At 44.9% G+C, this 24,077-nt stretch overlaps 1 protein-coding gene across 1 annotated transcript in view; it reads right to left on the bottom strand.

The window, feature by feature from the left end:
• Positions 1-24,077, bottom strand: part of LOC135101067 (NGFI-A-binding protein homolog) — a 152,794-nt gene that overhangs the window by 53,294 nt on the left and 75,423 nt on the right. Inside the window, exons 5-6 of the mRNA XM_064004640.1 lie at positions 4,821-5,031; positions 2,838-3,141 (exon numbers count right to left, since the gene is read on the bottom strand). Of these exons, the coding sequence (XP_063860710.1) occupies positions 2,838-3,141; positions 4,821-5,031 (515 nt within the window). The remainder of the gene's footprint in view (positions 1-2,837; positions 3,142-4,820; positions 5,032-24,077) is intronic.

Consider the following 24,077-nt stretch of genomic DNA (forward strand, 5'->3'; position numbering starts at 1 on the left):
ACACACACACACACACACACACACACACACGAAAAAACAAAAAAACAACGATAACAACCTCACTGCTTTATACAACAACAACACCTCAACACATCACTCATAAGCGAGAAAGAGAAAGCGACACACACACACACACACACACACACACACACACAAAATAAACCACATATTTTTAAAAGCTAAGTGTGGGAACGTAAAAAAAAAAGAAGGGCACATCAAGGAAGATAATAAACTGTATGATATAATTTTTACAATGTTACAGAAAAGCAGGCAGGGAAAAAGAACAGGGATGAAAGGGACGGGATAACGGGAGAGGAAATGAGGAGGAGGAGGAGGAGGAGGGAAAGAGAAATGAGGGGAAAATGAGAGAGAGAGAGGGGAATAGAGTGCTTATGTGAGTATAAAGAGAGAGAGAGAGAGAGAGAGAGAGAGAGAGAGAGAGAGAGAGAGAGAGAGAGAGAGAGAGAGAGAGAGAGAGAGAGAGAGAGAGAGAGAGAGAGAGAGAGAGAGAGAGAGAGAGAGAGAGAGAGAGTAGGAAAGGATGGAATGAAGCGTGTGAAGAGAAAACAACGAAGATAACAGGGGAGGGAGAAGAGTAAGTACAGGGGAATGAAAGAGAATGAAAAGAAGAAATGAGAAAGCAATGATAGAGGAGAGGCGAAAGGTTGATAATGAAGGAAAAGGTCATAAGGGGGGAGGAAGGAAAGAGAAAACACGACAAGAAAGAAAGATGAATAGAATTAAAATTAAAGGAGAGGGAAACAGAGCAACAAGGGGGAAGAAGGAACGAGGGAAAGAGGGAAAGAAAGATAAGAGATGGAAAATAAAAAAAAAATGATAAACTACAACGCAATAATAATGACATCACGCCACCATCATCACAACCTGGACTATCATTATCATTAATCACTTTCTTCATCTTTTCCTCCTTTCCTTCTCCTTCATCAGCACCTTATCACCTCCTCCTCTTTCTTCTCTGCCTCCTCCTTCTCTTCATAGTGTCCTCTACCTGCCACTGTCATCACCACCACCACCATCACTATCACCATCATTATCATAGCACTGTCACTCTCACATTCAGTCATCATCACCATTGGCATTGTCTCCGTCATCATCATTCACACTCTTGCAAAATTATCACCAGTATCAGGTATCATCTTTTCTTTTTCACCATCACTTTTATCATCACCATCTTGCTACGCACCTGTCATCAACACGAAGAGGTTTAAATAATCACCACTGCACATACGCAAACACACACACACACACACACACACACACACACACACACACACACACACATCAACATCATTATCATCACCGTCACCATTAACCCACCGAGATTGGCAGATCATCACCATCTCCATCAATCAACGTCACCACCACCACTCACCACCACCACCACCACAACCATCATCACCACCGCCGCGTCTCAATCACCACCGCACCGCCTCACCGTCTCACAAACAGCCAGTGTTTTCCTGTTTTCAATAACCTCTTTTAGTTTGTGAGTCTCTAATGGCCAAAAAAAAGGACCAATGAAAAATGCCTCCAGAGCCATTGATGTGTGAAAGAGATTTGGAAGCGGGCGGGGCAGGAGATGGCTAACCCACAGTCCCTTCTTTAGGTCGAGAGTCACGGGTCAGAGGCTAGTGTTTTCGCCTCAGTGGAAGGAGGAGAGGTAGGCGGCTGGTCCGTCTTTCCGTCTCTTCTCTCCCATTTATCATGGAGCCCAAGGATGTTGTCAAGCGCGATATTGTTAATTCTCCCTTATTTTTTAGTCCCCCCCGTCTCCCCTATTTTTTTTGTCTCCCCCTCCTGCGTCTCCCCTTTTTGTCTCCCCTCCTGCGTCTCCCCTTTTTTCCAGCTACGTTATTGTTTTCACATCTTTTTTTTATTATCATCATCAGAGGAAAGGCAGGGGAGTGAGGGAGAGTGGGAGTGTGGGAGGGAGGCGAGTAGATGCAGGCCAGAGGAGGGGAGAGGAAGGAATGCAGGAAACAAAGGGGGGAGAGGGAAAGAATCGCGGCGAAAGACGTAAAGAAGAAAGACAGGATACGAAAGGAGGGAAAGACAGACGGAGGGAAAGACAGACGAGGAGTGAGATAAAGACGAAGGATAAAAAAACAGACAAACAAATAGACAAACAGAGGCGTCATCTCGCTCCCTCATCTCTGTTAAAATTCCTCCTCCTGCTCCTCCTCCCCTCCTCTGTCTTTCTCTCTCGCTCTCTCTCTCTCTGCTATTCTTTACTCCTTGGAGAGAAATCCTTTGACAAACAGACAATCACATGAAACGTCGAGGGAAAGGGAGCTTTAATTATAGCCGCACAGGTGTTTTAAAGGCGGCACGGGAAGGATAACACGGGCTGGGAAAAAAAAAAGGCACAAGAAAGGCAGTAAACACATAGGATGCTTCTGCGGGCGGTAGAAGCGAGGCGGCAGCTGGAGGTGGGAGAAGTGGTGGAAGGAAATGGACGGGTAGGTGAAGCACTGACGAAAAGCTGTGTGTATGTAAGGGAATGGGATGTGATGGTGCTGGTGGTGGTGGTGGTGGTGGTGGTGGGGTTCACAAGTGTGGGCTCAGGTGTGTGGCGGTGGTGCTGGAGTGGAGGGAAGCTTGTGGTGGGGAGTGTGGAGCATGAAGGAGAGTGGAGGATGGATGATGGGTTATGCAATGTCAGGAAAAATACATGCAAAGGGTGTTTGTGTGTGTGTGTGTGTGTGTGTGTGTGTGTGTGTGTGTGTGTGTGTGTGTGTGTGTGTGTGTGTGTGTGTGTGTGTGTGTGTGTGTGTGTGTGTGTGTGTGTGTGCGTACAAACATTTTACGGAACTCACCTGAAGACCGACTGAGGTGGGCGGGATGATGCCGGGGTGTGTGGGGGAGGTGTGGTGGGGGGAGGGCCCTCTTGAGCCCCCGATGCCTCCCCCTGTGCCCGCTCCCATGCCACCAATTGGCGCCCCGCCCATGCCAGGCATAGGACCGCCCATCCCGGCTGCTCCCAGACCCAAGGGTCCGTCACGGGCGTTGGAAGTGCAGCCGGCGATGGTTGAGGTGGGCAGGGCGGGGGTGGTGGAGGCGGTGGTCAGCGGCAGGGAGTGGGTGGAGGGCACGCCCGAGACGTCGCGCACGCCGCCCACGCTGCGCCCACAACAGAGTAAACATTAGTAACATGCAAGAGAGTGGCGCGCCGCCTCTAAAACAACAGTGCTCCTCCTCAAACTTGGCGGCTCTTGCTCGCTCACTCGAAAAGTTGAAAGTAAGAAAACGGCTCCTTAAAACTGCGTCCTATCTAATGTTGGCAAAAAGCGGCTGGAGTTATGTATCTCAAGTTGGGACCTGAAATATGTACCTCCCTCGAGTCCCGCCCCTAACTCCTCTCTCTCTCTCTCTCTCTCTCTCTCTCTCTCTCTCTCTCTCTCTCTCTCTCTCTCTCTCTCTCTCTTCCTTCCTCTCTCCATCTTCCCTTCCCTTCCCCACCCCCCACCCTTCCCCTCCCCGTGCCGTCCTTTGCGCTACATTTATACAAACTCTGAAAACACAGCCAGTATAGATCTTGTGTTCTGTCTCGCTCTTTTAACCAACTCCTGCTGCCCTCAACACGCACGCCACACCACCACAAAAACAGGAAGAAAGAAAGAGGGAGAGAGAGTAAAGTTAAAACATGAACACTTAAGCATCTCACTTCTCACCTATTTAACACTTAAATTCCCGGCTCTCTGTCCACATGAGTTCACTTTCCTTTCAAAAGCTACATATCTGTGTATTCTCTGTGCCACACTTAACACTTAGGAGAACGGAGGCTTAAGTTTACAACCTCTACTCATCACCTTCTGTATTCTTGGACCAATTCCCTCTCTCCCTCTCTCATTCTCATCCTGTCATTTTTTTCTTAAACATCAAACATTAATTTTCATCTGCTACGTTGATATTTTTTCATACTACCCTCTCATCTTGACGCAATACATTACATGTAAATCTTAGAAGAATATATAAACACGGCAACAAGGCATCTATTATTATTATTATCATTATTATTACTACTATTATTATTATTACTATTATTGCTGCTGCTGCTGCTGGTGTTGTTATTTTCATTACTATTCAATTCAAACTCGAGATGATGTCCTTCAATAAAAACACAAACGTACAATACACATGAAGGTAAACAAAAGGCGAGTGGAAAAGACCTTGAGGAAAGAACAATTCATAAAAGCACAATACAAACACACGTCGTGGCGGTGGTGGAAGAGGAGGAGGAGGAGGAGGAGGAGGAGGAGGAGGAGGAGGAGGAGGAGGAGGAGGAGGAGGAGGAGGAGGAGGAGGAGGCGGGAGATGGGAGGGAAGGAGAGAAAGAAAACAAGAGGAAGAGACAGAAGAGCACACAGGTAGGTAAGAAAGAAAGGATAGGTGTGAACAATGGATAAGAATTGGTGGAGGAAAAGCTTGCATGGCGGGATGCGAAGATTAGAAGGGAAAATGAAAGGTAAAGGAGAGAGACAGAGAGAGGTGGATAGATGGATGATAGAAAAGGAAGATGGAGGGAAACAGAAGAGATTAAGGAGGTGGTTAAGCGAAAAGAAAAAAAAAAGTGAGATGAATGGAAGGGAAAGGTGACGAAGGAGAGGAGAGAAAAAGAGACGGGATAAATAAGATAAAACACGATGGAGGGAAGGGAAGATGAACGTCGTGAGAGAGGAAATGAGGCAGGTTGGGAGAGAAAAATCAAGTGTTGACAAACGTGGGAGGGGAAGACGAGGCGGAGTGACGGACAGGTGACGAGGGCCAGGTGAGGGAAGATCTTAATTAGCGCCACTCACCTGTTGCTGTTCATATTGGGCATCGAATCCTTAGTGATGCCTGGACTAGAGTTGTGGTTTGGGTGGATGCTGGCGGTAATCATGGGCGGTGAAGGGCGGGTGGGGGTGGGCGTGGGGGTGGGGGTGCCCATCAGCCCCCGACCGGTGAGGGCTGGAAAACCCGCCGCGACAGAGGGCGGGAGGTTTGGCATCAGCGGAATCTGGAACATGGCTGCGGGGAAAGAAAACGAGGAATGGTTAGTTAAGAAGCGCAAAATGGCACTAAATAATTAAAAAAAGAACACGCAAATGCAAAACGACACTAAATGGTAAAGATAAGAACAATGATATTTCAGAAGTGTTCCATAAGATAAGACTCGCGGATGTATCTATTCTTTGTGAGTTAAGGAATGCAGTCTCACAAATGACACACCAGATGCAACATCAACATTTACTTATGGTCCTCTTCCTTTGGGTATAGTTCGTGTATACATCTTTTCTTTTTTGATAAGTACATATTAGTTTGCCAAGAAACACAAACTTGAAAATAACATCCAATTACACAGAAAAAAAAAACTCTTACAATATTTCTTCATTATATTCTCCTAACTTTTCTATGAACATATAAATTCTTTGTGTCGGTACGTAAGCAGGTGTGCAGGTGGTGGAGAGACGTGTGTGAGGGCGTTACGGGGGACGCTGAATGGGTGGCAAGTGTGTGTGGGCGGCTGAGGAAATGGGGTGGGAAAGTGACGGGGTCCTGAGTGCACACCGTCCGTTGGTAATGAACTACAGGGGAGAGATCAATGGTAACCAGACGACAGGTGGCAGGTAGTGGAAAAATAAGTAGCTTAATTAAGACGCCGCGTGACACTATGTAGGTAAGACAAAATAAAAATCATTAATATCAAGTACAAAATTAAAACTAAACAAGTAACAACAAAGTCTCAGAAGATTATGGAACAGGTGAGGTTTAAAGACAGGTAGCTTAATGAGTTTCGCACGTAACACCAGACAAGGTAAAAAAACGAAGTAAAAAAAAAAAGAAAATGGAAAAAAAAACACTACGCTAAAATATCACAGGTAAAAGTGAAAGAAAAAGATAGAGAAAGCTTGAAAGAAAGATCAGGGAAAGGGTAAGTATTTTCAAAAGTCACGGGTAAGGTACAGAGGCGAGCACTTGGTGAACCGAGTAACGCGGAGGAAGCGTGATGGCAGTAACACGAGAGTCTGGTAGGAAGTTATGACTCTCAAGTTGAGAAAACTGCGGAGTAAGAAAAAGATGAAATTTATGAGAACCGTATTAATTATATTATTATCCAGACGTAAGAGAGAGAGAGAGAGAGAGAGAGAGAGAGAGAGAGAGAGAGAGAGAGAGAGAGAGAGAGAGAGAGAGAGAGAGAGAGAGAGAGAGAGAGAGAGAGAGAGAGAGAATGGGAAGGAGGGAGAGAGGGAGGAGCCGCGTCTTCAAGAGCGGAGGAGAAACGAGAGAAGTATATATCGGAGAAGGAGGAGGAGGAGGAGGAGGAAGGGAGAGGCACACGAGTGGGACTAGGTGGAGAGGAGGAGGGAGGTGTGACTGAGGAGAGGAAGGTAATGGAGGGAGAGAAAACTAATGGAGGGGAAGCCAGTAATGGAAGGTAGAGGGAGGGGGAGGGGGTGACGGAGAGAGACCTTGACTGAGGGCGCCTGCATGTGACGGACGGGAGGGAGAGGTGTGACGGGGGTGAAGTGAGAGGTTAAGAATGTTAGTAGGAAGAAAGTGTGAAAGGTGGAGGAATGTTGAGAGATGAGGAAGGAGGGGGAGGGGGAGGGAGTGGAGGAGTGTGGTGATTGTGTGATGGTAAAAATTAATATCCGCGTTAATGATGAGAGAGAGAGAGAGAGAGAGAGAGAGAGAGAGAGAGAGAGAGAGAGAGAGAGAGAGAGAGAGAGAGAGAGAGAGAGAGAGAGAGAGAGAGAGAGAGAGAGAGAGAGAGAATCTTTCACAAAACACAATCAACTCGTATAATTATAACCAATACAAAGTCCATACAAAAAAATTACATTAATCAAAAATCATGTCCATGGAGGAAGCGCATCTTGCACACACACACACACACACACACACACACACACACACAGACATAAACACATAAACGTACATGCTAAGTCGACATATTGTTACCTTCAAAAAACGCACACGAGAGATGGAAGATATACACTCATAACCTCCTTCCCACGTACACACACACACACACACACACACACACATACATACACACTGCCACCCACACACGCTATCTTCCTTCCTTCCTTCCTTCCTTCTTTCCCTTCCTTTCCTTCCTTCCTACCCTCCTCCTTCTTCACCTCCTTCTCCTGCTTTCCCTCCCCCGGCCCCTCCTGCTCCTCCTCCTCCCCTGCACCCCCCACAAAGCCATCCAGACAAAGGAAATGAGGGAATAAAACGTAGACTTTACGAGCGTCATAGATTTGGGCGCCGTTGAAAGAGAGCGCACATAAGAAAACTAGAGTCCGGGCAAGTCAACTTTATCCATTAATCTGAAATTTTGCTTTTGAAAACAGATTTTTTTCTTCGCAAACGTCTCTCTCTCTCTCTCTCTCTCTCTCTCTCTCTCTCTCTCTCTCTCTCTGCTCGGTGTTGTTAATTTTTTCTCTCTAAGTATTTCTTCTTTGTTTGTTTTTTTTGTAGTGTGTGTATTTTTTTGTTTTGTTTTCGTATTTTACAGTTGCTCTCTCTCTCTCTCTCTCTCTCTCTCTCTCTCTCTCTCTCTCTCTCTCTCTCTCTCTCTCTCTCTCTCTCTCTCTCTGTTTTCTATATGTTTTCATCTCCTCCAAGTTTTCTTCTTCTGCTCCTGCTACCGCTCCTCCTCCTCCTCCTCCTCCTCCTCCTCCATGAAAGTGCAGTTCAGTGTTTATGTGAGTTTTATCCCATCAATTACCGTGTAAATCTCTGAAAAATATGAGAATAGCGAGGAGGAGAAGGAGGAGGAGAGGGAGGAGGATGGGGAGGAGGAATATAAGGAATTGTAAGAAGAGCAGCGGAAGGAAAAAGGCAAAGGAGAGTAATAAAGAAAAAGAAGGAAGGATGTATGATCATGAGAATGGCGAAGAAGAGGAGGAGGAGGAGGAGGAGGAGGAGGAGGAGGAGGAGGAGGAGGAGAAGATGGAGAAGAAGGAGAAGAAGAAGATAATGATGGTGATGATGATGGGGACGACAATGATAATAGTAACAGCAACAGCAAAACAACAATAACAACAACAATAATAATAATAATAATAATAATAATAATAATAATAATAATAATAATAATAATAATAATACCACTAATAAAGTACGAATCCACGAATAAAAAAAAAACAAAATTAACACACACACACACACACACACACACACACACACACACACACACACACACACACACACACACACACACACACACACAACACGCGCGGGGATGAAAGGGAGACAATAACAAGATACAAATTGCCGCTGAAATAAAGAAGAAAAAAAAAAAGGAAAGGAAAAAAAAAAGACAGCAGCAATAATAAAAGAGACAAGAACTAATGACGGAAGTATTAAGAGACTCAAAAAAATGGAACGAGAAAGAAAAAACTTAAAAAAAGAAAGGAAAAAGAGAGACAATTGTTTTCTTCTCTATCCGACCTTCATTCCGCCGTATTTTTATTATTCAACTGTAAAAATGAGAGAGAGAGAGAGAGAGAGAGAGAGAGAGAGAGAGAGAGAGAGAGAGAGAGAGAGAGAGAGAGAGAGAGAGAGAGAGAGAGAGCAACAACAATGTGGGAGAAGGAAAAGAACAAAACAAACCAAAACAAAACAAACAAACAAACACACAAGGTAATCAAGACAAAACAACAACACAAGAACAAAAAAAAAAAAAGAAAAGAAAAAGAAAAAAGAAAACAAAGTGAAGACGACTAAGAGAAACAAACGCAGGAGGAGGAGGAGGAGGAGGAGGAGGAGGAGGAGGAGGAGGAGGAGGAGGAGGAGGAGGAGGAAAGGAAAACACAATGGAGGAATATGAGGAAAAATAATGAATAATGGTGAATACGGGACAAAAGATTAACACACACAAAAAAAAAAAAAAAAAAAGTCTATATATACACACCACGAAAAAAAAGGAAGGCCCACACAAAAGACATCGATTCATCAGGTAATATGAGGCTTTTTGAGGCAAATTTATACCTTGTGACGGGAAGCGAAATAAATACTAACACAGATATTTTATGCAACACAAAGCCAACCACGTATACAACAAAGTGAGAGAGAGAGAGAGAGAGAGAGAGAGAGAGAGAGAGAGAGAGAGAGAGAGAGAGAGAGAGAGAGAGAGAGAGAGAGAGAGAGAGAGAGTACAAAAGAAGAGACAATCACGCATATCACACAAGCACACACACATACACACACACACACACACACACACACACACACACACACACACACACACACACACACACACACACACACGCAACATCACCCCAGCATACAAAACAGACAAATAAAAACACACCCTAACATCCCTTTTCCTCTTCCTCCTCCTCCTCCTCCTCCTCCTCCTCCTCCTCCTCCACATCTCCCCCCCCACAAAGGACCATATAATTCATTGTAAACATTCCATTTCGCTAAAACAACAGCTAATCCATAAGTCAATAAAAGCTTCGCTAAATTATAGTGCACAAAAATTTTCCACATTCCGCTCCGAGTTTTGCTGTAATTACTCTTTTTAATTTAAATACCTCAGCGGGGGATTTTTAATTTATTTGTTGTGTATGAGTCTTTTTATTATTTGCTGCTGCCGTCTCTCTCTCTCTCTCTCTCTCTCTCTCTCTCTCTCTCTCTCTCTCTCTCTTGCTATATACGTCGTGCATCCCCATGTTTCCTTTTTCATCTTTACACAATCTCTCTCTCTCTCTCTCTCTCTCTCTCTCTCTCTCTCTCTCTCTCTCTCTCTCTCTCTCTCTCTCTCTCTCTCTCTCTCTCTCTCTCTCTCTCTCCCCTCTCTCCATCTTTTTCCATTATATTCTTTCCTTCTTGTTTCTTTCTTATTGTCCTCTCCCCTCCCCTCTCGATCTCCAGTTGCATTCTCTCTCTCTCTCTCTCTCTCTCTCTCTCTCTCTCTCTCTCTCTCTCTCTCTCTCTCTCTCTCTCTCTCTCTCTCTCTCTCTTGTCATATTCACGTGGCACTATTTCAGTCATTGTTATCACCTCATTTTCCGCATTTTCTCATCCCTCCCCTCTTCATTTTCTCTTCCACCTTCCCTCCTCCTTTTCTTTATCCCTCTTTCTCTTGTCCCCTCTTCGAAAAACAGCATTAGCAACAACAAATGAATATAATAATAATAATAATAATAATAATAATAATAATAATAATAATAATAATAATAATAATAATGAAAAAGCCAGACACTCACTTCCTAGCTAACATAAAAAGTTGAGAGAGAGAGAGAGAGAGAGAGAGAGAGAGAGAGAGAGAGAGAGAGAGAGAGAGAGAGAGAGAGAGAGAGAGAGAGAGAGAGAGAAAAGGGAACTCAAATAAATACACAGCAATGAAAACAATTAACTCCGATTAATATGAACCCGAATTCTTTTTTTTTTTAATATAAATATTGGCTTCCACACCCACCACCATTACCCGACTCCTCTCTGTAACTCCCTCCCTCCCTTACCCTCCCTCTGTGCTGCTCCTCTCCTCACTCTCTCTGCCCCCCCCCTCCTCCCAAGCCTCGCCGTGTTCAGGATATTAGCAAAACCTGCATTTAATAGCGTTGTAATCAGTGCTCAATTTAGAATCCTGTGAGTGATTCTTTTTCTCGTTCAGCCCAAGAGATTATTTATGTAATCGCGATTGTGGAGTTGACTTGACGTTCACCGACCCCTTCTCTTCACTCCTGAAGGTAGAAGGGAAGGGAATGGAAGGGATATAAGGAAAGGTAACAGAATAGAATAAAAGAGACGAGAAGGGTAGAGACGAGAAATTAAACGAGATAAAAAGGGAAAGGGGGAAGACAAGAGTGGAGAAGGGAAGAGAAGGGATGAAGAGAAGGGAAGGGAATGGAAGAAAAAACATGGAAGATAAGGGAAGAGAAGGGAAAGGATGGGAAGGGAAGGAAAGGAGTGACAAGGACAAAAAAGAGAGGAAGCAAACAGGAAGGATGCGAAGAAGAGGAAAGGCAAAGGAAACAAACAGAAGAGAAGCGAAGAGAAGAGAAGGAAGATCACGGAAAGGAAAGGAAGGGGAGGGGAAAGGAAGGAAAACAAAAAGAAGTAAAGAACAGAAAGAAAATCAACTTTAGTCAGGGAGATTTAAGGATGCAAAACAGGAAAGAAAGGAGAAAATGAAGGAGGAGTGGCGGGGATGAAGAAGGGACAGGAAGGAGGGAGAAAGAATAAAAACAGAGAGGATACAAAAAGAAAGAAGGAATAATAAAGAGATAAGAGAAGAACGAGTTATCATCCTCGTCATTATCTGCAACATTACGTTATTGTTCTGATTAAGTGATTTTGTTTTGTATCTTTTATTTAGCGTCTATATATAAATGTGTCAGGTGTGAGTGTACAGGTGTGAGTAGTGACGTCACCAGTTTGGATGTTAATTAACGTGTCTAATTTATGAAGCAATAGCGGACATCAATCTTAGTTATTATTATTTTTTTTTAATTTCCTTTCCTTCTTGTATTTTTTTTATTTAATATCTTTCCTTCATCACTCACTCGCTCGCTTCCTCGTATCATTTTTTTTTTCGCTTTCTTTTCTTTTCGTTTCTTCTCTTTCTTTATTTCTTTCTTCTGTATTTTCGTCTTGCCTTTCTCAATTAATCAGCTCAGTGTTTGATTTTTTCTTCTCAAATTTTTACTTTATTTCTGTTTTACAGGAAAGAACTGTGTGTGTGTGTGTGTGTGTGTGTGTGTGTGTGTGTGTGTGTGTGTGTGTGTGTGTGTGTGTGTGTGTGTGTGTGTGTGTGTGTGTGTGTGTTATTCTTCTTTCTCCTCAGCCTTCTTCCCCACCCAATCTCTCTCTCTCTCTCTCTCTCTCTCTCTCTCTCTCTCTCTCTCTCTCTCTCTCTCTCTCTCTCTCTCTCTCTCTCTCTCTCTCTCTCTCAACACAAGAAAACTACAACAGGAACTTTCTACGGTCTTGATAATTTACTCTGCTATTATTTAGTTATTTTTTCTCCATTCCTTTCTCTCTCTCTCTCTCTCTCTCTCTCTCTCTCTCTCTCTCTCTCTCTCTCTCTCTCTCTCTCTCTCTCTCTCTCTCTCTCTCCCTTAATTCATTACTGCAACACTTTCTTCCTCCTCCTCCTCCTCCTCCTCCTCCTCCTCCTCCTCCTCCTCCTCCTCCTCCTTCTAGTCCTCCTCCTCTTCCTTAGCTCAAAAATTTGTTCATCTTAAAAACTCGATACTGAAAATCTTCCCAAAATAATGAGAGAATTACTTTGACTTGCAGCCCGGCTTTTATTTTTACCGCCTTTTTTTTTTTTCCCCGATACCCAACCAAGAGTTTTACAATGAGTGTTGAATGTCGTTGTGAGAGAGAGAGAGAGAGAGAGAGAGAGAGAGAGAGAGAGAGAGAGAGAGAGAGAGAGAGAGAGAGAGAGAGAGAGAGAGAGAGAGAGAGAGAGAGAGAGAGAGAGAGAGAGAGAGAGAGAGAGAGAGAGAGAGAGAGAGAGAGAGAGAGAGAGAGAGAGAGAGAGAGAGAGAGAGAGAGAGAGAGAGAGAGAGAGAGAGAGAGAGAGAATTGTGTTTTCGGGTTCCGTGTAATTTTTGTTTATTTTTGTTGTTGTTGTTGTTGTTCCTGTTGTTGCTGTTTTTGTTTTTGTTGTTGGTAGTGGTGATGGTGGTGTTTTTTGTTATTGTTGCATAAAAATGTTTAATATTATTTTTATTATTAATATTATTGTTGTTATTATTATTATTATTATCATTATCATTATCATTATTATTATTAACAGTAGCAGTAGCAGCAGCAATAGTAGTAGTAGCAGAAACAGCAACACACACACACACACACACACACACACACACACACACACACACACACACCCTTAATACATTCTGCTTTTTTATTTTAACCCCCATCCCCCTACCCTCCTTTACTATACCCCTTACTGTTCCCCTCCACCACCACCACCACCACCACCACCACCACCACCACCACCACCACCACCTCCCTATCCCCCGGCACCTCCCACCTCTCTATTTTTACGGTGGAAGGCAATTGAGTGTGTAACATATGACGGACTTCCGCCCCTCAGCGCTGGAAGGAGGGAAAAAAAGCCGCGCACGATGCAAAAATCTCCAGTAAATTGCTCATATAACCTTTTGCAGCTGGGAGGAAAATAGGAAAAAAAAAGTCTAATGGGGAAAAGGTTTGCTGGGTAATTTCAACCTTATGGATGCCTCGTTACTTTATACTCAGTGAGGAGGAGGAGGAGGAGGAGTAGTAGTAGTAGTAGTAGTAGTAGTAGTAGTAGTAGTAGTAGTAGTAGCATTTTTCCTTCTTTTTAGGGCAAAAGAAAATCTAGGGAAGTATATGCGTGTACTTTGGCGATTAAATATAGGGAAATTTATGCGTCTAGGGCGATAAAAGCAGGGAAAAGTAAGTGCATTTGGGGAAGGTGTTCAAGGATGTACCGGAGAAGTGTTATGAAGCGCAGGGAAGTAATTAGGAATGGAAAACAAGGGGAAAAAGAGGATAAAGGTGTTACAGGGAGTGTACAGAGAGAGAGAGAGAGAGAGAGAGAGAGAGAGAGAGAGAGAGAGAGAGAGAGAGAGAGAGAGAGAGAGAGAGAGAGAGAGAGAGAGAGAGAGAGAGAGAGAGAGAGAGAGAGAGAGAGAGAGAGTAAACAGGAAGGACTAAAAAGGTGTTGATGATGCGAGAAAGAATGTATGAAGCAAGAAAGGAAGGAGGAGAGGAAGGAATTAAAGAAACAGAGGAGAGAGAGAGAGAGAGAGAGAGAGAGAGAGAGAGAGAGAGAGAGAGAGAGAGAGAGAGAGAGAGAGAGAGAGAGAGAGAGAGAGAGAGAGAGAGAGAGAGAGAGAGAGAGAGGTTGTTTTTCCTGAAATTGTGGAAAGGTTTGGGGGACATGAAAGGGAGGAAGAAGGAGGAGAAGAAGGAGAAGGAGAAGGGGGGAGATGGAGGCGGGTTTTTAGCATACAACGGAGAGAATTTTCGTATCTTTTACTTGCCTTATGAGAAGAGGAGGAGGAGGAGGAGGAGGAGGAGGAGGAGGAGGAGGAGGAGGAGGAGGAGGAAGTAGCAGAAAAGAAGGGACGAGGAGAATGAGAGATAGCTAAATATATTCGTAATAAAAGCATTAGAGAAGGGGAAATGAGAGGAATCAGGAGGAAGAATCAAGGATAAAAGACTAAATAAAACACAAGAAAATGCGATACTGAGAGGAATGAATGATTGAATGAACTGCAGGAAAGAAAAGTAAAGAAACGAAACCTGGAAAAGAAAAAAATATGAAGAAAACGTTCATTTGATTGAAAAATAGCAACAGAGAGAGAAGAGAGAGAGAGAGAGAGAGAATGAGAGAGAGAGAGAGAGAGAGAGAGAGAGAGAGAGAGAGAGAGAGAGAGAGAGAGAGAGAGAGAGAGAGAGAGAGAGAGAGAGAGAGAGAGAGAGAGATTGCAATATAAACCTACTCTTGCTGATATCACCATGAATATAATGATAATAATAATAATAATAATAATAATAATAATAATAATAATAATAATAATAATAATAATAATAATAATAATAAGAAGAAGAAGAAGAAGAAGAAGAAAGAGGAGGAGGAGGAAACGACGAACAGGGACACGAAGGTGAAGAAAATAAAAATGAACGAAGGACGAAGATGAACAAGACGAACACTAAGACACAAAAAAACAAAGAAACAAAGAAACAGAAAGAAAGGGAAAGGGAGAAAGGGAGAATAAAGAAACGAGAAGAGGACAACAACAACATCATCAACAACAACAACAACAACAACAACAACAACAACAACAACAACAACGAAGACGACGAGGAGAAGCCGGAGGATGTACTGGAGGACATCGAAAAGAGAGAGAGAGAGAGAGAGAGAGAGAGAGAGAGAGAGAGAGAGAGAGAGAGAGAGAGAGAGAGAGAGAGAGAGAGAGAGAGAGAGAGGAGGAAGAGAAGGAGGCAGAGGCGGAGAGACGTTGGTGAGACTGGAGTGTTGAAACGATGCATATCTCACTTTTAAGGAGACAAGGAGAGATTCTTTAGCGGATAATGGGCGGCAATTGACGCTTATTTTGGTCCCAATGAGACAGTTTTGAGTTCATTTTCCAGGACGCAAGACTCCTTAAATTTACCTGACGATTAATTAATGGAACTTGTTTTATGAGTCTGCCCCAAAACTCAAGCGGTTTTCTTTCATCCCCCGCGAATTGCTTTCAGTGTGTGTGCGTGTGTGTGTCTGTGGTGGGGTGAGAGGAGGCGATAGGGAGAGCGGGAAGAGAGAGAGAGGGGAGGGGCTAGAAGGGAGCTGAAGTTTGTTGAGGGGGAGAGGGGGAGGTGTTTGGGAAGGAAAAGGTTTTAAAGGGAGGGAGTGTTAGTAGAAAAGACAGCTAGAGAGGGAGAGTTGGGGGGAGGGGAGGAAGAGGGGATAAGAGGTGCGGGGAAAAGAGAGAGGGAGGGAGATAAGAATTGGGTTCACCAAGAGGGATTGGAGAGGGAAGGTGGAATAGCCAGGTAAACAAAGGAGGCATTTCTTTCACAAGAATTTTCATAATAAATACACACACACACACACACACACACACACACACACACACACACACACACACACACACACACACACAATTCATAAAACTCACGAATACAGAGGGTGTGTGTTTGCCTAGTTTATGTATGTATGTATGTATGTATGCATTTAGGTATGTATGTATGTATGTATGCATGCATGCATGCAGTATGTATGCTATGTATGTTAAAACTTTTTTTAAGACCGAGAAATAATCTACACGACCGTTCATCTTTTGTTTTATAACTACAACCATGATAAGAAAAAATAACGAAAAAAATAGCATAGTGCCTCCAATAAACCACTTTGCACCTTAATAAACACCTGCATAACCCCAGGTACCCACATCTGGCACCCAGGTAACGCTAACTGTACCCTGAAGCCCTTTACTAGTACCAGAACAGTACATTCATGGTTAGTACTTGTGCAACCTGCATTAATTTCTGAGTTTAGTGTTTCTCGTTAGTTAGTCCTTTCATTTGCGAGGAATTCATCAGTCATCGGGTTTCGTAAGACTGTGAGCACTTGAGAGGACTTTTGACCAAGAGAAAACGGAAAACAGTACAAATGAGTGTAAATTATCGGACTTGTGACCGCGAGTGTACCCGTTTGTACCCAGACGCCCTCACCGGTACCCATAGCAGCCTCCATCATACACAGGTGACCCCAGTATATAGTAAGCACTACCAGTCGGGCCGGTACTGCGCAGGTCGCCGCGGCACATACCCTCCCGCTGCGTGTATCAGCCGCCGCCGCCGTTCCAACCTGGCCATTCTCCCACCATAACGAACGACTCAGCTGAGGATCGTTAAATTTTCTTGCCTTAAAAATTTTCTCCCAGTTTTATTCTAAGTTTTTCGCTCGCTAACCCACATTCATAAGTCATTTTTGCACGACCCGCCGCCTGTAGGAGGGTCGTAAGCCCGGCGGGAGGAGAAGCAGACCCGCCCTACCCTCCTCCCGGCGCACAGGCGGGAGTTGAGTCCTTTTCATAATTATCTACAAGGAGAATTAGCATTTGCGAATTCCTGTGCAGGAGGAAAGGAGGGGAAGAGAGAGAGAGAGAGAGAGAGAGAGAGAGAGAGAGAGAGAGAGAGAGAGAGAGAGAGAGAGAGAGAGAGAGAGAGAGAGAGAGAGAGAGAGAGAGAGAGAGAGAGAGAGAGAGAGAGAGAAACAAGAAGAGGGAAGACGCAGGATAAGGAGAAAAGGAAGATGAAGAGGAAGAAGAGGAGAAGGAAGAAGAGGAAGAACCTAGTTTTAGTAAATGCATTTTCATGGACGAAAAAAAAATAATAAGCTGAGAGAGAGGAGGAGAGATAGAGAAAAAAAAAAAAAAGGAAAAAACACTCACTGAAGGAGGACACAAAAGAGACAAATATCGGAGCCTGCAGCCTCTTCTCTACACACCTTCCCCGTCACCTCCCTTCCATCAGTCACGCAATTTTCTCCTGCAGAAAGCTCATTCCCGCACCTTCAGGATCACACTTGATATCACGATGCATATAGGAAAGGCATATATTCAAGGGAGAGGAAAGAGAGAGAGGGGATAGGGGAGAGGGTGAGGGAAAGTTTAGGTAAGAAATGGGAGACTAGAGGGAAGGAAGGAAGGAAGGAAGGGAGGGAAGGAAGGAAGGGAGAGAAGGAGGGAGGAGGAGTTAGTCACTTTACCTCCAAGTTGAGAAAAGAGGGAGAAGGGAGGAGGGTGGATAGGAAAGGTGAGAAAGAGGGAATAGAAAGAGAAAGGGAGAATTGTGATATGGTTAAGTGGAGAGAGAGAGAGAGAGAGAGAGAGAGAGAGAGAGAGAGAGAGAGAGAGAGAGAGAGAGAGAGAGAGAGAGAGAGAGAGAGAGAGAGAGAGAGAGAGAGAGAGAGAGAGAGAGAGAGAGAGAGAGAGATAAACAGTAAGGAAGTAGGAAAGAAAGGAAGGAGAGAAGGGAACCAAAGAGAAGAGAAAAAAAAGGACAGAAAATAGAAGAGAAGGGATAAGAAGGGAAGAGACGAAGGAAAGAGAAAGGGAGAGAAGGGAAGCGAGAGAGGGAAGGAGGGAGAAGGGAAGGAGGGAATAGAGAAACAAAGGGGAAGGAGGAGGAAAGGAGGGAGTAGGGAAGGGAATAGAGAAGCGAAGGGTAGGGAGAAGGGAAGGAGGGAGGGGAAGGAGGGAGAAGGGAAGGTCCTACATCCTCCCCGCCTACCAAAGTTGACAATTTTTCGGACCCTGTGAGGTTGTGCCCACGACTGCGACAGAATAATGCCTCCCTACGCCTTCCAGGGAGACACGCGGGGAGGAGGAGGAGGAGGAGGAGGAGGAGGAGGAGGAGGAGGAGGAGGAGGAGGAGGAGGAGGAGGAGGAACTAGAGAGAAGACAGACTAAGATCACTAAAACAAGGAAGCAATAAAAAAAAAAAAGAAAAGGAAAAAAATAGTAGCTCAGAAGACAAGGAAGTAGAGATGATGATGATGATGATGATGATAATGATGGTGATGAGGGAGAAGGAAACGTCATCACCTGGCACTAAGTCATCATTCCTGGCACTCATTCTACCTTCAACACCCATCTACTCTTTTTTTTTTTTTCTTGAAGGTCATTTGTACTGGGCGCGACGACCTTCTGTGGCGCTTTGGAGGAGGAGAGAGAGAGGGAGAAAAAGAGACAGAGAGGGAAGCGAGAGAAAGAGAGAGTGAGAGTAAGATAAAGGGAAACCTATCTAGAAAGCATGACACGATCAGGCACTTTCTGTCACCACTTTGGCCTTTATCGTCAGTTCCTTGCACTTCCTGGCACTGTCCCCCCTGGCTGGCACCCTCCCCCACAAGTATAAGGAAAACATTGGCACTCACAAGTACTCACTGGCGCTCTTGGCAGCACACAAGCTTAAGTCGTCACTCACGGTGGATCCCCAAGGAAGGAAGGGAGGGAGAGTGGGAGAAAGAGAGGGAGAGGGAGAGTGGGAGGGAGAGATGGAGGGTCTTGAGGAAAGTTTGTACCCCGGACGCCCCTGAGCTATGAGGCCTCCCTATTCTCCCCCTCCTCCTCCTCCTCCTCCTCCTACACCTCCTCTCTTCCTACCAGCCTCAACCCTTCCTCTTCCTCCTCCTCCTCCTCCTCCTCCTCCTCCTCCTGCTGCTCCTCCTTCCTCTCCATTACTTCGACCCCTTTCCTACCCTTCTCCTCATTCTTCTCCCTCCTCCTCTTCCTCCTCCTCCTCCTCCTCCTCCTCCTCCTACTTCTACTCCTCCTTCATCTTCTCCTTCTCCTTCTCCTCCTACCAGATCAATATTCCTGTCTGGACCATCGACACAATAAACGGAAGCAGAGGAAACATAAACAGACATATTTATAATGTTGCACAAACACACACATGCACACGCGCGCGCACACACACACACACACACACACACACACACACACACACTGGCGCTGGACGGGTAATTAAGGCTACCAGCTGAATGCAATACAAGTACAAAAAAAAAGTAATCATGAAAAGGATGAGGGAGATTTACATGTACATTATCCCTTTCTCCCTTCCCCCCCACCTCCCCATCCATGTACCCTAAAAAAATCACAGCAAAAACAAAACACAAGCTACTGCAAACACACTGAGAGGGAGAGAGATGAGGTGGAGAGAGAGAGAAAAAAAAAGATACGTGAAATTACAACACACGATAACACGCAACACTACGAGTACAACAAAACCATAACAATGACGCAACACAGGAGAGCAACACAATAACAGGCCATAACGTAACCAAGCCAAACCTAACTTAACCTAATAACTTAAACTAATCTAACTTAAGCTAACTTAATCTTAACATAACTAAAACCTTGCCTAACCTAACCTAATTTAACTTGACCTAACATAACTTCAAGTCAACCTAGCTTTACCTGACCTAACCAAACCAAAACACAACATTGAAAACACATCACCACCACCATCACCACCACAAACAACACCCACAGCAAGCACCCACACCAACAACAACAACAACAACAACAACAACAACAACAACATAAACAACGCCATACATAACAACCACAAAGCAGACAATCTGAGCCTCACCGCAGGAACATCACAGCACCACACCACCACTACAACCACCACAGCAGCACCACAGCTCCACAACAAGCCCCCACAATAGCAGTGACAATAACTTCCATTCTGCTAATAGCCAGGGCCGTCAAAATAACTTCAAGACGGGGCGGTGTGCCAAACCATATAAAAACTAGAGGGAGGGATGGAGGCAGGGAGAGGGAGAGGAAGGGAGGCATGGAGGGAGCAAGAGAGAGAGAGAGAGAGAGAGAGAGAGAGAGAGAGAGAGAGAGAGAGAGAGAGAGAGAGAGAGAGAGAGAGAGAGAGAGAGAGAGAGAGAGAGAGAGAGAGAGAGAGAGAAGGAAGGAGTAAGGGATGAATGATGGGGAGAGAGAGAGAGAGAGAGAGAGAGAGAGAGAGAGAGAGAGAGAGAGAGAGAGAGAGAGAGAGAGAGAGAGAGAGAGAGAGAGAGAGAGAGAGAGAGAGAGAGAGAGAGAGAGAGAGTCACGGAAGAAATGTGAAGCAAGTTAGCAAGTGGGAAGGGAAAAATATAATAAAGAGAAATGGATGGAGGGAAAGAGAAAGAAAGAAAGAGAGGGAGGGAGAAAGATAGAGAGAGAATAAAGATGATAAGAAATTGTAAGGCGGAAATGTAAGACAGAAAACAGGAAAAAAGAAAAAAAACAAGGAAGGAATGCAAGGAACAAGAAAACAAGGAAAAGATATGAGGGGATGAAAGGAAAGAATGAACGCAATACGATACAAAATAGTGATAAAAAACGGGGGAAGGGAAAGAAGAGATGAAGAAAGAGGAAGGACCCAACTCTTCTGTCCTTCACTCCCTTCCTTCCCTTCACTGCTTTCTTTTTTTCCCCTTCTTCTTTCGTTTATTCTTTCCAGTGCTTTTTGTTATTGTGTCTTCCTAAAACTGCACCAGGAACAATAACAATAACAACAACAACAACAAAAACAACAAACCTTTAACACACACACACACACACACACACACACACACACACATGAAACCACGAAGTAAACCTTATAAACGGGGGGAAAAAAGTACAGGAAAAAAAAAATGTTTCCCACAACACACGCTCCAGCATCAAGTGTACTAGTTTCCCTCCCTCCCTCCCTCCTTCCTTCCCTCCAACCCTCCCACTACAGCCGCCGAGGAGGATAAAAGATGCACAGACGCAAAAGACTCTTTGGCCTCGCACTCCCGCCAAAATCTATACATGTCTGTGCCGGTGTGTGAGTGTTGATGTGTGTGTGTGTGTGTGTGTGTGTGTGTGTGTGTGTGTGTGTGTGTGTGTGTGTGTGTGTGTGTGTGTGTGTGTGTGTGTGTGTGTGTGCGGTTACAGGATGAACAGAGAGAGAGAGAGAGAGAGAGAGAGAGAGAGAGAGAGAGAGAGAGAGAGAGAGAGAGAGAGAGAGAGAGAGAGAGAGAGAGAGAGAGAGAGAAAGAAAAGAAAAACTTAACGCTTTGACATACAGACAGACGCATCACGCACACATCCACACGCTACCTGCACGCTTGCTACGCACACACACACACACACACACACACACACACACACACACACACACACACACACACACACACACACACACTGGGACTTGGCTGTCTTATTACGGAAAAAAAGAAAGAAAAGAAAAAAAAGTGCATGGGATAAATGTGCTTCTTCCGTGTGTGAATCTCTCTCTCTCTCTCTCTCTCTCTCTCTCTCTCTCTCTCTCTCTCTCTCTCTCTCTCTCTCTCTCTCTCCTTTTTCCTACCCTCTCATCTTCTCCACTTTTCCTCCACCGCCACACAAAAACACACACACACATGAATGTCTATTTGCGTATGACACTCGGCAGCCACCGTCCTCAAGGTCCCAAACACACACACACACACACACACACACACACACACACACACACACACACACACACACACACGCAAGCAGAGACGAGCACCAGCGACTATGACGAACAGACAATGGAAATAGATGCACGGAAAAACAGTCGTTGCATTAGGTTTATGGTGGAGGAGGAGGAGGAGGAGGAGGAGGAGGAGGAGGAGGAGGAGGAGGAGGAGGAGGAGGAGGAGGAGGAGAAGGAGGAGGAGCAAGAAGAAGAGTCGGATGAAAATTATTAATGAGATATAGGGGGCGGGGGAAGAAACTGCTATAAGGAAAGACTGTACAAAATTCGAAGAAATTGTTCGGAAGCGACTGGAAACTTGGATATTATCTGTCACGGAGAGAGAGAGAGAGAGAGAGAGAGAGAGAGAGAGAGAGAGAGAGAGAGAGAGAGAGAGAGAGAGAGAGAGAGAGGGAGTGTGTGTTCAAGCGTGTATGGATGTGTGCACGCTCAATGTAGTTTCGCGTGTGTGTGTGTGTGTGTGTGTGTGTGTGTGTGTGTGTGTGTGTGTGTGTGTGTGTGTGTGTGTGAGCGCGCGCTCGCGTAAGCATCCCTCTCGCGCCGCAAAGCAGTCATAAACACGGAAGCCAAGCAGTGTATATTTACTTGCTTGTAAGAAGAGTGTGTACGTGTCAACAATCTTTTGATGTCGATCTCGCGCGCGCACGCACACCCACACTTACACACACACACACACACACACGCATTCCCGCGGGGGTGCACATGTTTATTTGCATGTACTTGTCCATCTGCATGGCTATTTATCTGGATTCTCTCTCTCTCTCTCTCTCTCTCTCTCTCTCTCTCTCTCTGAAGGTACCTTAAACTCCAAAATAACTTCACAAATACACATACTCACCCATCTCTCTCTCTCTCTCTCTCTCTCTCTGACTTCCTCAACCCTCCTCTCCTCTCCCCGCCCCCAACTCCTACACGAAACAGCCCGGGCTTCCGCACTCCTTCCAATAAATCCACAGAACTAAGGGGGCGCATTTGCCCTCTCCTCCATCAAAAGTTTTTACCCCAAATACACATAAACTTGACGGGGATTTTTCCTGGACCAGATAAGTCCCAAGTCAGCTGTATCTGGCCAAGTTAAAACCCTTATAACTTGTCCCGTCCTGGTATTTTTCTCGTGCTGCGTCTCTCTCTCTCTCTCTCTCTCTCTCTCTCTCTCTCTCTCTCTCTCTCTCTCTCTCTCTCTCTCTCTCTCTCTCTCTCTGCTAGTTTCTTTTTTCTCTATCTCTTACTTTTCTCCTCTTTGCCCTTTCTGCATTTTGTTTTTCTTCTTTATCTCCTTCCTTCGTTTCATTTTTGTGTTTATCTCCCTCCCTCTGTCGGTCTCTCCTTCCCTTCCTTCGTTTTTACTTTTCTCCCCTTGTGTCTCCCTCTGTACTTTTCTCTTGCAATCATTTCATTCTCCTCTCTCTCTCTCTCTCTCTCTCTCTCTCTCTCTCTCTCTCTCTCTCTCTCTCTCTCTCTCTCTCTCTCTCTCTCTCAATTTCTCACATTTCCTTAATATTTCCATCCTCCATTTTCTTTCACCACTTCCTCTGATATGCACACGTAGTATTTTCATCTCGCATTAATTTAATTTTCTCCCTCCTCCTCCTCCATCTCCTCTTTCTTCAGCCACTCCTCCTCCTCCTCCTCCTCCTCCTCCTCCTCCTCCTCCTCTTAACCTCCTCTCATCCTTCTTCCTCTTCTCTTCCTCTTTCTCTCTCACTCTCTCTCTCCATCATCTTTCATATACTCCTTTTTATTGAATGTACCCTCACTTTCTCTTTTCTTTACTCTAATCTTCCTCCTTTTTCTTCTCTTTTTTTCTTTTTACTTTTCTTCCTCCTCCTCTTAAGTCTCTCTCGGGAGGTTTTCCGGGGATAGAGAGAAGGGAGGGAAGGAGGAGGAGGAGGGAGAGAAGGGAAGGATAGAGAGGGCGAAGGAAGGTTGGGAAGAAATTAAGGAGGAAAGAAGGAGGGGGCTGAGAGGGAGGAGGAGAGGGCTGAGGGGAGAAAGAGAGGAGGAGGAGGAGGAAGATAAGGAGGAGGTGGAGGAGGAAGAGGAGGAGGAGGAGGGGGAGAGTAACTGCAGAAGAAAAAAGGGAGAAGGGATACAAGGGAAGGAAAGTGGAGTAGGAAGATGAAAGAGTGGGAAAGGAAGAAAGGGAGAGGGGATGGAAAGGAGGAAGGGGGAGTAAGAGAGAGGAGCCGGAGTAAGTGTATGTGAGAGGATAGGAAGAGTGGATGAGAGGATGACGGAGACAGAGATAAGGAAGAGAATATGAGGAGACGAGAGGAGGAGGAGAAGGAAGAGGTCAAAGAGACAGAGAAAGGAGAGGAAACGAAGAAAAGAAGAAAACACAGAAGGATAAAGAGAAAGAAGAGAAGGAGAGTGGCGAAAGAGAAAAGAGAAATATATCGGAAGGGGGAAGAGAAACAGGAGGAGAGGGGAGCGAAGGAGGGAGAAAAAGAAAGAAATGAAGGAGGGACATAATGAAGGAAGGTGGGACAGTGGAGGGAGAGAGGGAGAGGGGAGTACTTTGCCATTAGTCACAACGGGAAGCGAATCTT

This window comes from Scylla paramamosain, chromosome 6 (genome assembly GCF_035594125.1).
Source record: "Scylla paramamosain isolate STU-SP2022 chromosome 6, ASM3559412v1, whole genome shotgun sequence".
Lineage (NCBI taxonomy): Eukaryota > Metazoa > Arthropoda > Malacostraca > Decapoda > Portunidae > Scylla > Scylla paramamosain.